This window comes from Scyliorhinus canicula, chromosome 17 (assembly GCF_902713615.1).
Source record: "Scyliorhinus canicula chromosome 17, sScyCan1.1, whole genome shotgun sequence".
In the NCBI taxonomy this organism is placed as follows: domain Eukaryota; kingdom Metazoa; phylum Chordata; class Chondrichthyes; order Carcharhiniformes; family Scyliorhinidae; genus Scyliorhinus; species Scyliorhinus canicula.
This window is the reverse complement of record NC_052162.1, coordinates 36,932,369-36,946,242: the sequence shown is the minus strand read 5'-3', so window position 1 is coordinate 36,946,242 and position 13,874 is coordinate 36,932,369. Positions and strand designations below refer to the sequence as shown.

The 13,874-nt window shown below is 45.9% G+C and overlaps 1 protein-coding gene across 5 annotated transcripts in view; it reads left to right on the top strand.

The window, feature by feature from the left end:
* Positions 1-13,874, top strand: part of tenm1 (teneurin transmembrane protein 1) — a 1,865,819-nt gene that overhangs the window by 1,080,120 nt on the left and 771,825 nt on the right. For all 5 annotated transcript variants that reach the window (XM_038774907.1, XM_038774908.1, XM_038774910.1 and 2 more), the window contains one exon: positions 13,127-13,387. In XM_038774907.1, the coding sequence (XP_038630835.1) occupies positions 13,127-13,387 (261 nt within the window). The remainder of the gene's footprint in view (positions 1-13,126; positions 13,388-13,874) is intronic.

Sequence of the window (13,874 nt, the reverse complement as noted above, 5' to 3'; positions counted from 1 at the left end):
TTCTCCTCATTGCCATTTTCAATAATCAATAGCTCATTATCTGCAATTTCCATCAGATCCGAAATGATGCCATCGTTAATACATCTTCCCCTCCTCTAAAAGTATGTTGACGGGATTGTCCCTTCTTCGACATAAATTCTTCAATCACCCTCAACACTTCTCCCCATACCATAGCATCTTCCCAATCAAATGCAGGAGTTACAAAACCTGCCCTTTTACCCCCCTCCCTCCATGCCATCCAGGGCCCTAAACACTCCTTGCTGCTAAAACAGTGATTTACGTGTATTTCTTTTGATTTAGTGTACTGTATTCCCTGCTCATGATTTGGTCTGCTCTGCAACAGTGAGATCAAACACAGATTGGGTGACTGCTCTGTGGAAAGCCTCCAATCAGTCCACAAGTATGGCCCCTAGCTTCTTACAATTTGCCATTTTAAACTTCATCTTGCTCCCACGCTAAGCTCTCTGTCTTTGGCCTACTGCATCTGTTAACATGGTTTTATCTCTGGATTCATTAGCTTTTTATTCTGGAAGAAATCATGCTGGAGACAGCTGGATTCTCCGCCCCGCCGCACCACATTTCTGCCTCACCACGCCCCAGGGATGCTTCAGTGTGCCGACCGGTCAATTGGGTTTTCCATTGTGGGGCAGCCCCATACCGTCAGGAACTGGCAAAAGGGAGCATTCCGCCGGCGGAGAATCCCCCCCATGTTTATTTACTAACTATTTACAAAGATTAAGTAAGACCAAGAGATAGCTGGAACTACTCTATAAGATGCTTCTTTGGCCTCTCCCTTCAGCGAGAGGCATGATTGTGACATAGCTCCTTACACACATGCTAAGTAGCTATCGTTAGAGTTAACCCTCTCTACATCTCCCCCGAGTCTTTAAACCCCCTACTCTTATACACACTTTTCCCGACATCTCCTCCCAAAGTTTCTCCTCTTGTAGTGAAAGTATTATTGGTGGTTTCCAGTCTTCCTGAACTGGTGCAGAGAGCCTGCTAAGTTGGTGGGAATCATGTTGCTCTGAGGTCAGTTCGAAGGGATTGACACTACTGATTTCCCTCATTTGTGGTTCAGTAAATGTGACACTGTCTTGAGGTTCAGAGTATTCTTCCCATGCTGTTACTGGTGTTCTGTCCATTGAGATTAGGGCTGATTTGTTGCTTTGGGCGAGGCCTGATTGTGTCTTGAACAGATATAACCTTGGTTGCTGTAGCTTCTCGATTGCCATTCCTTTAGGGCCCCAGTCTCTGATCCATACCTGCTCTCCTCTTCCAAAAATTGGAAGCCCTATCCCTCTGGTAAAATGCGCGAGCGTGACTCACTCGGTAGGCTTCTTCCTTCTTCCTAGCTCAATGATGGACTTCCACCCTGACTTTTAGTGGGAAAAAAGTTGTTTTTAGCTAGTGGCCCATCAGATGCTCGCAGGGGGAAAAGGCATTATGTAACGATTGTGGATGATAACTAAGAAGAGCGAGCTATAAGGCATCATTCTTCTTTAAAAGCTATTTAACAGTGCGTACTCCTCGCTCAGTTTCTCCTTCAGACAATGGTTATGTTGGAGAGTTTGTGGAAAGTACAAATCCATGTGATCTTGTGAAAGATTGAAAGTACTCATTGGTAAATTATCAGAGATGACAATGTCAGGACACATGCCAAGAGTATTTTCTTCAGGGTGGCAATAACAGCTTCAATAACAGCTTCAGAGGTGAGACCATGTATCTTTTGCACCTCTATCCAACAGGAGTAATGGTCAACCACGAGAAGAATGACTTTCCTCTTCATAGTCAAACAAATCCATACCAAGGTGTTCCCAAGATCTTCATGGGAAGGGCAGAGGTGACTCTTTCTGCTCCTGCCTGTGGAAGGTGCAGCTGACGCTATCTGTTCAATAGAGTACAAACTCACCCAACAGCATACAGACTGCTGCCCCCTGGCTGGACACTTGGTTATGACAAGATATGTTTGATGGATCTTCTGGAGAACATTCAGGTGGAGAGCTCATGGCACCACCATGCTTGCATTGTATACAGGAGGTTATCTATGACACTGAAGTGGTGACGCTGTTAAAAATATTGCCTCAGGATAAGGCTGCTTGGAACCTGCTGTGGTCACCCATCCAGACAAATACCTGTAAATCTGATGCACTCTTCATCTTGTCTTTGGGCAATATAAAATTCATGAAACATCTGATGTTTTCTTTTTCTTTATTCTTTCATGGACTGTGGACATCGCTGACAAGGCGAGCATTTGTTGCCCATCCTTAATTGCCCATGAACTAAGTGGCTTGTTCAGCCATTTGAGAGGGCGGTAAACTATAGTTCTTTGGGTCTGAAGTCACATATAGGTCAGATCAGGTAAGGACGGCGGATTTTGTTCCACATAAGGACATTAGTGAACCAGATGGGTTTTTATGGCAATCAATGATGGTTTCACAGTCCCCATTACTGAGACTAGTTTTCTCAGAGCAGACTCGAGGGATTCAATGGCCCAGTTCTGTTCTTATTTCACATGTTTGTATGTTCAAAGATACCATGACCTGAATTTCACACTTTGCATTCCCTTTAGGCGGGGGTAGGAGTGTGAAATCAAAGGGATAGAATTCCCTCTGGGATCTTGCTCGCCACAACATTGCAGCCCATTCGCATTCATTCAAGTGGAAAATGACTGTGTGGCAGTCAGAGTCAATGCTTCAGGTAACGGAAAGGGCAACCCTACCTCTGAACTATTCAGGATCGTATTTATCAATTGAATTCAAATTCCATAAGCTGACACGTTGAGCTTTGAACCCATGATCTCAGAGTATTAGCTGAATCTCTGGATTACCAGTCCAACGACAAGTTGCTGGTCAGTATTTGATAGTTTAGGCGTAAAGGTTTCAGCTTCGACTATGAAGGTTTTTCCTCCTGATATTTGGCATGGAGCAGTATCCTGAACAACACTCTGTGGTACCATCACATCACAAGAGTCGACGCAGGGATTGTTGAATCCTGGGTGGCATTTTAGTGCTTTCCTTTGTGTATAACAATGTTACTCATGGCTTATGATCAGTCTCAATCTTAAAGTGCAGACCCAGTACATAAACAGAACATTTCTCATAAGTCAAAGTCACTGCGAGGGCTTCCTTTTTCTTTTCAGTGAAACACTGTTCAGTGTCAGGGCATGGCCTGGATGCATACTAAACAGATCTTCTTTTGCCATTACTTTAGCCCTGGAATAGCACTGTTCCCAGTCCCATTGCAAATGCATCAGCTGTTACAATCGTGGGACATGCTAGATTATATGGACGAGGATCTCTGAAGATATTGGCATCATTTTTATTTTTTTGAACTGCTGCTTCTGCTAAGTAAAGCACCACGCTTGTCATAAAATATGTCTGAGGGGTTAATTTATCTGGGCTAAGTGAAGCAGGAATTTGTCGAATTGGTTGACCATGCCCATGATCTTTGTGGTTCTGTTACATTTCTAGGTGGGAGGAGCTCCTTGATTGCCTTTGTTTTTTGTGACCCTGTTGTAATCTCAATTGCTTGTGTAATGTGCCCGAGGAACTTTAACGTAGCCTAGAAAACTCACATTTGTTATTGAGTGTCAAGCCAGTCTCTTGCAATATGAGTAAGACTTCTCTGAGCCATTTGTCATGTTCCTGTTTTGTTGACCAATGGATTAAGTTGTCAGCCATGTGGCATATTACGCCAAATACGCCAAAACTCACTGCTGGCATTAAGGTTGATGAATATAGTGCCTTTTGCAAGTTTGGGCAAGTTTGGCCAATGGATGGCAGGGTGGCACAGTGGTCAGCAGTGCTGCCTCAGCACTAGGAACTCGGGTTCAATTCCAGCCACAGATGAATGTCTGTGGATTTGCACTTTCTTTCCATGTATGCATGGGTTTCCTCTGGGTGCTCCAGTTTCCTCCCGGTGCTCCAGTTTCCTCCCACAGTCCAAGGATGTGCAGGTTAGGTGAATTTGCTGTGCTAAATTGCCTCTTAGTGTCCAATGGTTTGAAGGTTAACTGGTGTTATGGGTTTAATGGGATAGGTCGGTGGACTGGGCTTAGGTAAGGTGCTCTTTTGGCGAGTCACTGTGGACCCGATAACCTAAATGGCCTCCTTCTGCACTGTAGGAGTTTGAGTTATAAGTTCTTCCCTTCCAATGCCATTGGATGCATTTCTCTTTCTACTGCCTTGTTGAGGTGTGTCAGATCAACGTAGGTACAAATTAAACCATTAGGCTTCAGGACTGGCACCATACTACGATACCATAGCACCATCTGGTTGGTTAGTGATGGATGAAATGACTCCCTGTTGCAGTACTGACTCAGCTGCACTCTTTCTGGGTTTCACTGCTTTTTAAATTTTTTCTCTGCAGGTACAGTCATTGCTGTCATTCCCTGTTATTGTGGCTTTTTCTCAGGATTCATTTAACCTCCAGAAGTGATCTTACTGAAGGCAATGATCTTTTGTTGAAAACATATTTACTAACATGCTATAGAGTGGCACGGAAGCACAGTGGTTAGTGCTGTTGCCTCACAGCGTCAGGGACTATAGTTTGATTCCAGCCTTGGGTGACTGTGTGGAGTTTGCACGTTTTCCCCATGTCTGCCTGGGTTTCCTCCTGGTGCTCTGATTTCCTCCCACAGTCTTAAGAGTGGTAATGGAACAAGTAAAGAAACAAAAGATATGTCTAATGCAGGTGTGATTTACATAATTGGCAATGACAAATTGCCCCTTAGTGTCCAAAGGTTCAGTGGAGTTGCTGGGTTACAGGGATAGGATGGGTTAGTGGGCCTGGGTAGGGTGCTCTCTCAGGGAGTCGGTGCAGACTCGATCGGCCGAGCAGCCGCTTTCTGAGCTGCAGGAATTCTATGAATTTACAGACATTAAATTTATCAAGACATAGCTGAAGAAACTCTCGAGGATACTTCTCATTCATATCACTGTGACAACATCTTATGTACATGTTTGCTAGCATTAGAGTTAACCTCTCACTCTGCATTACGCCATTCTAACAAAGCAAAATGCAAGCTCAAGGAACTGCACTTCACCTTTCACGTTAGTATTTCACAGGCTTCGCGACTCACTAGTGAGTTCAACAACTTTTACGCGTAACCTCTGCCCCCATTTTGTTTTCTTTTTCTTTGGTGGTGTGGCTTTTCCTCTCTTGTTTTTCTGTTTCTGTTCCTTTCAGATGACAAAATTGTGTAAATCACACCTACACTGGACACATCTTTTGTTTCTTTACTTGTTCCATTGCCACTCCCCATTTGGCCTTACGCCATGAACCATTTTGTTATTTAATCTTTCCAGCCTTCTTCCCCATCACAGATCCTCCCTTTTGTCCTTGTCCCAACCTTCCAGCTTTTCACTTGCTCATTTCAATTGCCTCTCTCACTTCTCCCAATGCGGTTGAATAATAATTGACCTAAAACATTAATGTTTTCACTCTTCACAGACGCTGTTTTTATTTCAAATTTCCACCATCCGCAGTATTTTTGCCTTTATAAAATGAAATATTTTCCTGCTTTCATGTTGTGAAGATTCCTCCAGCTTTGTTGGACGCTTTGGTGTTTTGCAAATCAATGCAATCAAAAACCACCTCCCTTTCCTAAATATTAATGTTGTAACTATAGTCTGCTCAGATAATCTAGCGGAGGAGGAACAGAGCCAAACTCAGACACATACTATGTTATTTGTTCTGTTATGAACGTGACAGCCAATTATTTCTGAATGCGCCTGGCAAATTTAGGAAGTCCAGGTAAATGTTTTAAGGAGTATTTTATCAAGCTGAAATTTTCAACAAATAATAGTGGATGAAGCAGAATTAAGCAACATTGTGATGAGTTGAATCAGTTGGAACCCTCAGCAATATAGTTTTGACTGGAAACAAAAGCCTTGTATATAAAAGTAAACTGCAACAGAATTGCTCAGCATTTCAATTGATGTTTCATCCCTGGCCAAGGACTTGGTGAATCTAATATGCACTGTAAACATATATTTTCAGTATTATTGTTCCACATTCAATTCTTCATCTTTCATTTAATAAATTCACTTTCATTTACTGCTTTTAGAAGACAGCAGGAAACTCCTGCGGAGACACAATAAATCCAGTTGGTACTGAACAGAAGGTTCTGGTTGTGATGCTGGATATCAGGGCAATAAAGATAAAGAATTAATACCCAGCCATGAGAGCAATTTAGAAATGCAGAAACTGAATCGAAATACCTTTTCTCGCTGTATTCAAGCTATTTTGCAATTGAGATAGTAGAGGTTTTAGGTTAGGCTGGCTTAAATCCTGTTATAAGGAACGATAGTGTCGACTCGACTCCAATTATTATTTTCATCCAGCTTGAACCAAATACTTAATAATTTATAGGCAATAACCTCCTAGTTAATTACTAAATGCATAATGCTGGACAGGCGGCACCGTCTATAGGCTGACATGCACCATTACGATGACCAGTGGCTACTGCGACTTGGCAACAGATGCCAAAACCAAAAACAACAACCCATCATGACATTTGGTAGTTTCGTAAGTGGCACTAAAGGTCAATTAATGGCCACTTAAGGGATCCTCCTGCTATTGCTGGGCTTTTACCACATAGCAAAGGAGGCTGATGCCGAGTGTGCATCCTGCCAGGTGATTCCAGAACTGCACACGATACTCCAGCTGTGGCCTAGCTGGTGTTTTATACAGTTACAGCATAGCCTCATTCCAGGTCGGGGCAGATCACATAGCCAACAATTGCAGTTCAACATCCAAAACTGCAGGTGAAAAGTGATGGAGGCCTTGTATTACGAGAGGCAAATTTATGGTTTTCTCGCTAAATAGAGAGAACCAGGTTGAGCGGTCACATGGCTTTGCCAGGATAGTGAGATTCCCAATGCTGCAGGGAACCATCAACCACAGTGGCCCATATCACCATGAAGAGGTAGAGGAACAACAAGGGTTTTGTCAATTTCATCAATGTGCAGTCAGTGTGTAATCATGTACATCCATAATGTCAGTAAATGTCCTCTATCAGAGAACCATAGAACCATAGAATTTACAGTGTAGAAGGAGGCCATTTGGCCCATCGAGTCTGCACCGGCTCTTGGAAAGAGCACCCTACTTTAGCCCACACCTCCACCCCACCCCCGTAATGCATTAACCCCGCCATATCCTGGAAGCTGCCTTGATGCCTTTATCATAAGGCAGTCTACCATTACCTGTACAAACAATAGATACTCCCTCTACTCATTTGATAATACCGGTTCTGCTGCCCGATCATGCCAGAGAATGGACAATGAAAACAACACTGCTACCAGAAACCTAGTGGAACAGACCATTGACCTGCTTGAGCAACGATTCTGCTGCCTGAACTGCAAGACTACAGTACTCTCTGGAATACAAATTAAAAGTTATGCTCCATCCTCCACAACACCATTGTCATAATAGCACAGTCACAGTCACTACCACCAGGTATACAGAGGTCACTTCAGGAGGAGAAGGGAGAGGAGAAAGCAGGGAGGAATTATCCAGGATCCTTTCACTTTGGGTGGGTTTCTGTGGACACTCACTCAGACTCCATTTCCCTTAAAAGATAATTCGTTCACCACTGTGCCATCACAGTACCCCACCTTACCGTCCACCTTTGCCACCTTGGCTAAGCTCCTGCAAAAAATAACAATAACAACTTTCCAATAACGTCATTATCCAACAATTTTACTCACAAAAATTAACTATTCACCCGCATGTGTCCTCTCATTGGCTGTTTTCTGGGTGGGTACCTTTGGCCTCATGATCCTGCACAGATCTACCCCAATGGCTCCAGCATAGCTGTGACTTTCAGTGGAGGAGGCTGCAGATGGCCCTGCAAGATCCTGTTGGGCAGTTCGGAGCCTTAAGGGTGCATTTCCGGTAGAACCATCTTGGTTTGGGTGGCAACAGTCACGGCTGACTGGCTGAGAGACACTAATAAGGCCGGAGACATAATGGCACAGATGGGAGCATGCAGCCACCCTTTCAACAGCCGGCTGGTTCGTACTCCATTGCACCATTAATATTCCCTCGTGGCAGCACCTCGTCAATCTTAATGATCTATTGGTTATAGATTGGTTGCCTGCATGCACTTTTGAGCACAAAAATCGACAGCCACGTTGGCAGAAGTTTAAACTTGTGTGACAGGAGACATGGACCTCATGACCTTAATCTGAGCTTCGACCAAAGCACTGTGACTTCTGCCTGTGTGGCAGTGCAAGCTGAGACATCAACTGCAGGATGTATCATGGCTGAGTCTTCTCATGCTGTCATGAAATTTGGCACCACTTCCATGGTGGAAAAGATGGTCTCCAAGCTGTTCATGACGCCCTCTGTCACATTTTCAGCCAAGCTCCTTTATGCTCCTTGACAGTGTCAAGAGGCTGTGTGAGTGCCGGCTGAGCACCTCAGTGTGCACAGACCGACCCATCAAAATCTTCATCTGATCTCTCTGTTGCAACACTGGCTTGTCTGTGACTTTAACATCTGGTGAACTGACACATAAACTATCCTTTCCCTTCTGGGAGGTCTCTGGTGGGGGTCACTCTTTTGGGGGCTTGCAGGCAGGGGTCTCTCTTCTGGGGGGGGGGGGGGGCTTGCAGGCAGGGGTCTCTCTTCCGGGGGAGCTTCTAGACAGAGGCTCCCTTCTGGGAACCTCCAGGGAGGCTTCCAGACAGTGGTTTCTCTTTTGGGGTCTTTTTAATTAGCGGATCTCTGGTGAGTATCTCTTTAATTAGGGGTCTCTGGTAGGAGTCTCTTCAATTCAGGGATCTCTGGTTGGGAGGGGGGGGGGAGCCTGGTGGGGGTGAGGTGGGCACGTATTACATTGTGGGAGTGGGGGGGAGGGTGGCCCGTTGATGGACTTTGGGGGCAACTCTCTGAAAAAGGTCACGCTTGTCAAGACCTGCACCAATTCTCACCCATGTAATTCCTGGCCTAGCGGACTGGTTTATTATTGTTGTCACAAGTAAGCTTACATTAACACTGCAATTAAGTTATTGTAAAAACCCCTAGTCATTTCACTCTGGCACCTGTTCAGGTACACAGAGAGAGAATTCAGAATGTCCAATCGACCTAACAAGCGCAACTTGCAGGAGGAAACCGGAGCACCCGGAGGAAACCCACACAGACACGGGGAGAACGTGCAGACTCCGCACAGACAGTGACACAAGACAGGAATCAAACCTAGGACCCAGGCACTGTGAAGCAGCAGTACTAACCACTGTGCTACTGTACTGCCCATGTGTTTTACTGACCAACTTGATCCTCCCGCATCCACGGGCGCGAACCTTGATACCTGCACCAGCAGGGGACCGGAGAATCGGAATGTCGCCCATCCCATTTTCTGCCTGAGGCTGGATTCTCTGCTGCCTGACGCCGGTGGCAGAATTCCAGACGCGGTGGAGAATCCAATCCTATGAATTTAGATATTCTCAACAGAAACGTTTGAAAGGGAATGGGAGCAGGTGGCCAAGGAAGTCAACTCTCAAAATCTGGCCTTGCCGACCTGGCACTAGATGGTGAAGGTCATAGATCAGCAGCCCTTGCAGTCAGGAGTCAGGGTCAGCATTCACAGGCTCCACCTCACTGGTACATTCCTTCTAATGATAACAGCCTCACACTCATCTCTCACTACATCCACATACCTCCAGATATTCAGTTGTTGTGATGACATCAAGCAGGCACATTATAACATAAACACTGACATTCTCACTCTCCCTTAAAGGAGAGTTTTGCCTACTCAATGACAGCAGAGCATAAGCAATGGATAAGCACATGCACATGTCTCTGGGATGGTGGATGGTGTTGTGCGCAGCTGAGATGGAAAGTTGTCGTTGTCCCTGGACTGGGTGCTCGCCTAGTTGTCCGGTCCCGCTTCGATGTTTGACGTGTCCTGGGTTTGTGGCAGGGGGCGGGGGACACTAGAAGTGCCTGCCTCGTCGCCAGGTGATCTTGCAAGAGACCAGACATGATGCATGTGGGTGAGGTGGGATGGGTGGGGGAGTATTGGTGTGGAGGTGGTGCCACATGTGCTGGAGGAACACCGCAACTCAGCAGGGGCTCACTTAGTTCCCTAATGCTTCAGCAACTGCCCGCTCTCTCGGCCCACCAACCAGGTCCAATGCCTGCCACTCTGTGGCGGCAGGGGCCCGCAGGTCCACCAACTCCCTTCAGTTTGCTCTCTCTCTCTCTGCGGTTGTGCACTGCCTTCTCCTGGTGTGGAGGTGGGGAGACAGAAAATACACAGTATGAGGCATTCAGACGTGGGAAGCACAGAGGCATGTGTGCAGCGCACCCAGCCACAGTGGGCAATGTGAGTGTTGGCATGTAATGCAGGCTCGGGTGCGAGCAGACTGCCGGCAGGTGTGGTTAGGTCACCCTCTGAGTTGGTTTGGGGGAGGGTTACAGGGGGATGGTGCACTGCAGGCTGGTCCTGAAGGTGGGGCCGATGACACTCACAGCCTCTTTCACCTGCGTCCATGCCCCGTGTACAGCCACGGGTGGCAACATCCTTCCCGCGCCTCTCCTGCATGTCACGCAGCAGGGTGTCGAGCTCTTCATCTGCAACAAGGGGTGCTGCTCCTTGGGGTGCCATCTTGTTGGCTGGAATGAGTATGTGTGGGGAGTGGAGAGCTGCTGCAGCTTTTCAGCTTCTCGGGTGCCAATCTCGACCCCAGCGAATCGGACGCCATTTTGCATTGGCATTGCATGTGGCGCCGGTGCTAGCCAATTAACGGATCCTGAATTACTCCAGGACTGGTGCATTAGTCGTAGAATACCACTGATTCAGTCCCGGCTTCAGGACTTAGCCTCGAAATCGGAGAATCTGGCCCAATGACCAGAGGATCCGAGACGTTTTACGTGGGAATAAAACGGCGCCGCCTCCTCACTGATCCTCCGACTGGTGAGGGAGTAGCAGCAATGCCATGTAAAACTTCCGGCCTCCATAAAATAAACTGCTGGATAATTGCCTGGTCTGCGCATGCGCATGACGACGACCTGCAGTGGTCACGCCGTACAACATGGCGTCGGCTGTGCGCAGACCCAACCTGCCAGATAGTGCCCCCCTGGGCATCCCCTTGCCACTGGGCCGCCCCCACCAGTCCCCCCCGGCCCTCGCCGAAGCCCCCCCATCCAGCAGCAAGGCTCCCGTCCAACACAGTCCGCATCCTCCACGCCGGGTTCCCACACGGCTGGGACCACATGTCCCCCGTGCCATCGTGAACTCGGCCCATCAGGGGGAGGAGAATCGGGGAAAGGCCTTCAGGCTATGTCCTTAGGCTGTCCCAACGGCGTGACGCGCGCGCCGCGATGACTCCATTTCAGAGCTTGCGAAAACAGGCGGCACCTCCGATTCAACCATAAAAAGGGAATCTCCGCCCAGTGGCCGATTATGAAATTGCTGTTGGGAAACGGATAATCTCGCTCTTCGTGTCTGAAACGGAGAATGCCGCCCCTGGTCTCCCAAATGGAGAATCCTGCTCAGAAGGTAGGTTTCGGGAAAATGGTGGGGAAGCGGACCTAGGTAGGGTGTACTGTCGGAGGCTCAGTGCAGATTTGATGGGCTGAATGGTCTCCTTCTACACTGTAGGGATTCTATTTATCATTTATTTGAGGGATCTAACTTATATTTTTAGGAATTAGATTCTAAATTTAGAGAAATGGAAATATCTAATTGAGAAAATGGTAAGCAACCCTGAGCGAAGTGCAATTTAAACAGATCTGAGTAATTACATTTCAAAGAGAAAATTTTAGCACGTTGCTGAAATGTTGGTAAAAGTATTTGGCGCTATGATTGCAATGGCTATTTTGGATTTATCTGGGGACCTAGTTTGTTTCAAGACAGAGTGATATGGGGAACCGGTGGGGAGATGGATTTGAGACCAGAAAGAGACATACCATGATGCGATTGGCTTGAAGGACTACCTCCTATGTTCCGATGTTCCTGAAATGCTTTGAAGTTGAAGTGTACACCGGGGAGGTTTCTATTATTCCAGATCAAAGAAGCTCACAGCAGCTACTTGTAAACAATGGGTCTTTTGATGGAACCAGGGAGTCAAGTGGCCCATTATCTTGAGAATCAAAGGATTGTTTTGAAGGATGTTTGCAACATTCCATGTATGCCACTGTGCTATGGTGGCAGGCTATGGAAGGAGAAATCTTTTTTGGTGGGGTTTATCCATGTGTTTTGCTCACCGAAATAGGTAGTCATCTGGGAAGGATGTGAGAAGGCAGTTGTGTATCACGAGCGTTCAGAACAAAAAGCCTAGAGGCAATTCGGAGCTAGGGTGTTTCTGAGCCACTGAACCACTACGCAGGAATTGCATGCTGGGACCATGCTCGGAATGAAAATTCCAAATGCAAGAGGAATTAAAGATCTGTCTGGCAAAGCTAGTGGAAGAGATTGGCATCCCCACAGAGAGAGAGAGAGCTCTGGAAATCTAAGTGCCAAACTGGGGAACTGTGGAGAGTGAAAGAGACCTGTGGAATGCTCTGGTTTCATCCCAGGTGGAGTGAAGGAACCCTCAAAATCCTGAAATGTTGAGGAGAACTCTTAATTAACAACAGGATGGGATGTGGTTTGTTAAGATTTTTGGGTTTACATAATAAGAGAACTTGTTTCACTGGCATGTCAGAGTCTGGAATAATCAACCTGAAAAGGCGAGGGAAGCTGATACCTTGATTAATTTTAAAAGGGATGAGGGCATGTCGTTAAGGAACTCAGGGTTATAGACAAAATTGATGTGTAAGGTAATAAGCTAGACTTCTGTATCCAGCATAATGGATTGAGTGGACTCCTTCTCAGCTGTGCGATTTTACGATTATGGTACATAATTACTTCATTTCATATTTCAGCTAATAAAGGAATATTTTTACACAACCTCTTGTAAAATGTTGATCCGTGTGTGCTTAGTGTGTCAAGTCATTGCTGATTTCATTCAGTCGAGCTGTAGAGGTTGTCTGCCAAGACTTCCAGTTAGAAAGGTTGAAAAGCAGCTTGTCATATTGTCCTGTTAACCTGTCTTCAGATGCATTCTTTTGATAAGCTCAGTGTCCAATTCTCACACTGTCTGTCTTTCTCTCCCTCTCCTTTTGTTTCTTTCAGCCTTGGAATTCTGTGAGGCTCCACCAGTGTTATGTGGTGGATATCAGACAGATATGTGTGACCCTTCCCAGCATGGATACCCTATGATAATCGGCTCTGATGTCGATACTGAGACAGAAGGGGCTGCAACTCCTGATCATGCTTTGAGATTGTGGATGCGAGAAATCAAATCTGAACATAGCTCTTGTCTGTCGAGCCGAGCGAACTCGATGCTTTCTCTCACTGACACTGAACAGGAAAGGAAGTCGGATGCAGAAAATGGTAAGGAAAAAAACTCAGCAGTTTCATAAAATGTTGTTTTGCACAAGTGGCATTAAATCAATTATACATGCACATTAAGAATGGAGCTATTTCCCATGGTGTTGTAGGGTATCGTTTAGTTTAACCTTGTAGAGCAATTCATTGTATGAATATTGTGACAATAGAATTCCTATCCTAATCCAGCCAAGGTGAATTAACTCGTTTTTGGCTATTTATTAATTCTGCTGTATTGCGTATATAATTTACATTATTTTTTGTACACCCAAAGTTTGCTGTCACTCAAATGTTTCTAAGATCTTGTACAGTTTTACTTCATGATCCTGAGTTACGGTAATTCATGCATGGCGGACTATGTTCTCTTGGCATTCTAACAGGGCAAAACATATTTTGTATTGCGAGTTGTGAGCCATTGAGTGCTCAGGTCTTGACTACAGGTTCTGTACGTTACTGGTAGTATCTCCTTTTATTTAAAAAGTGGAGCAAATCA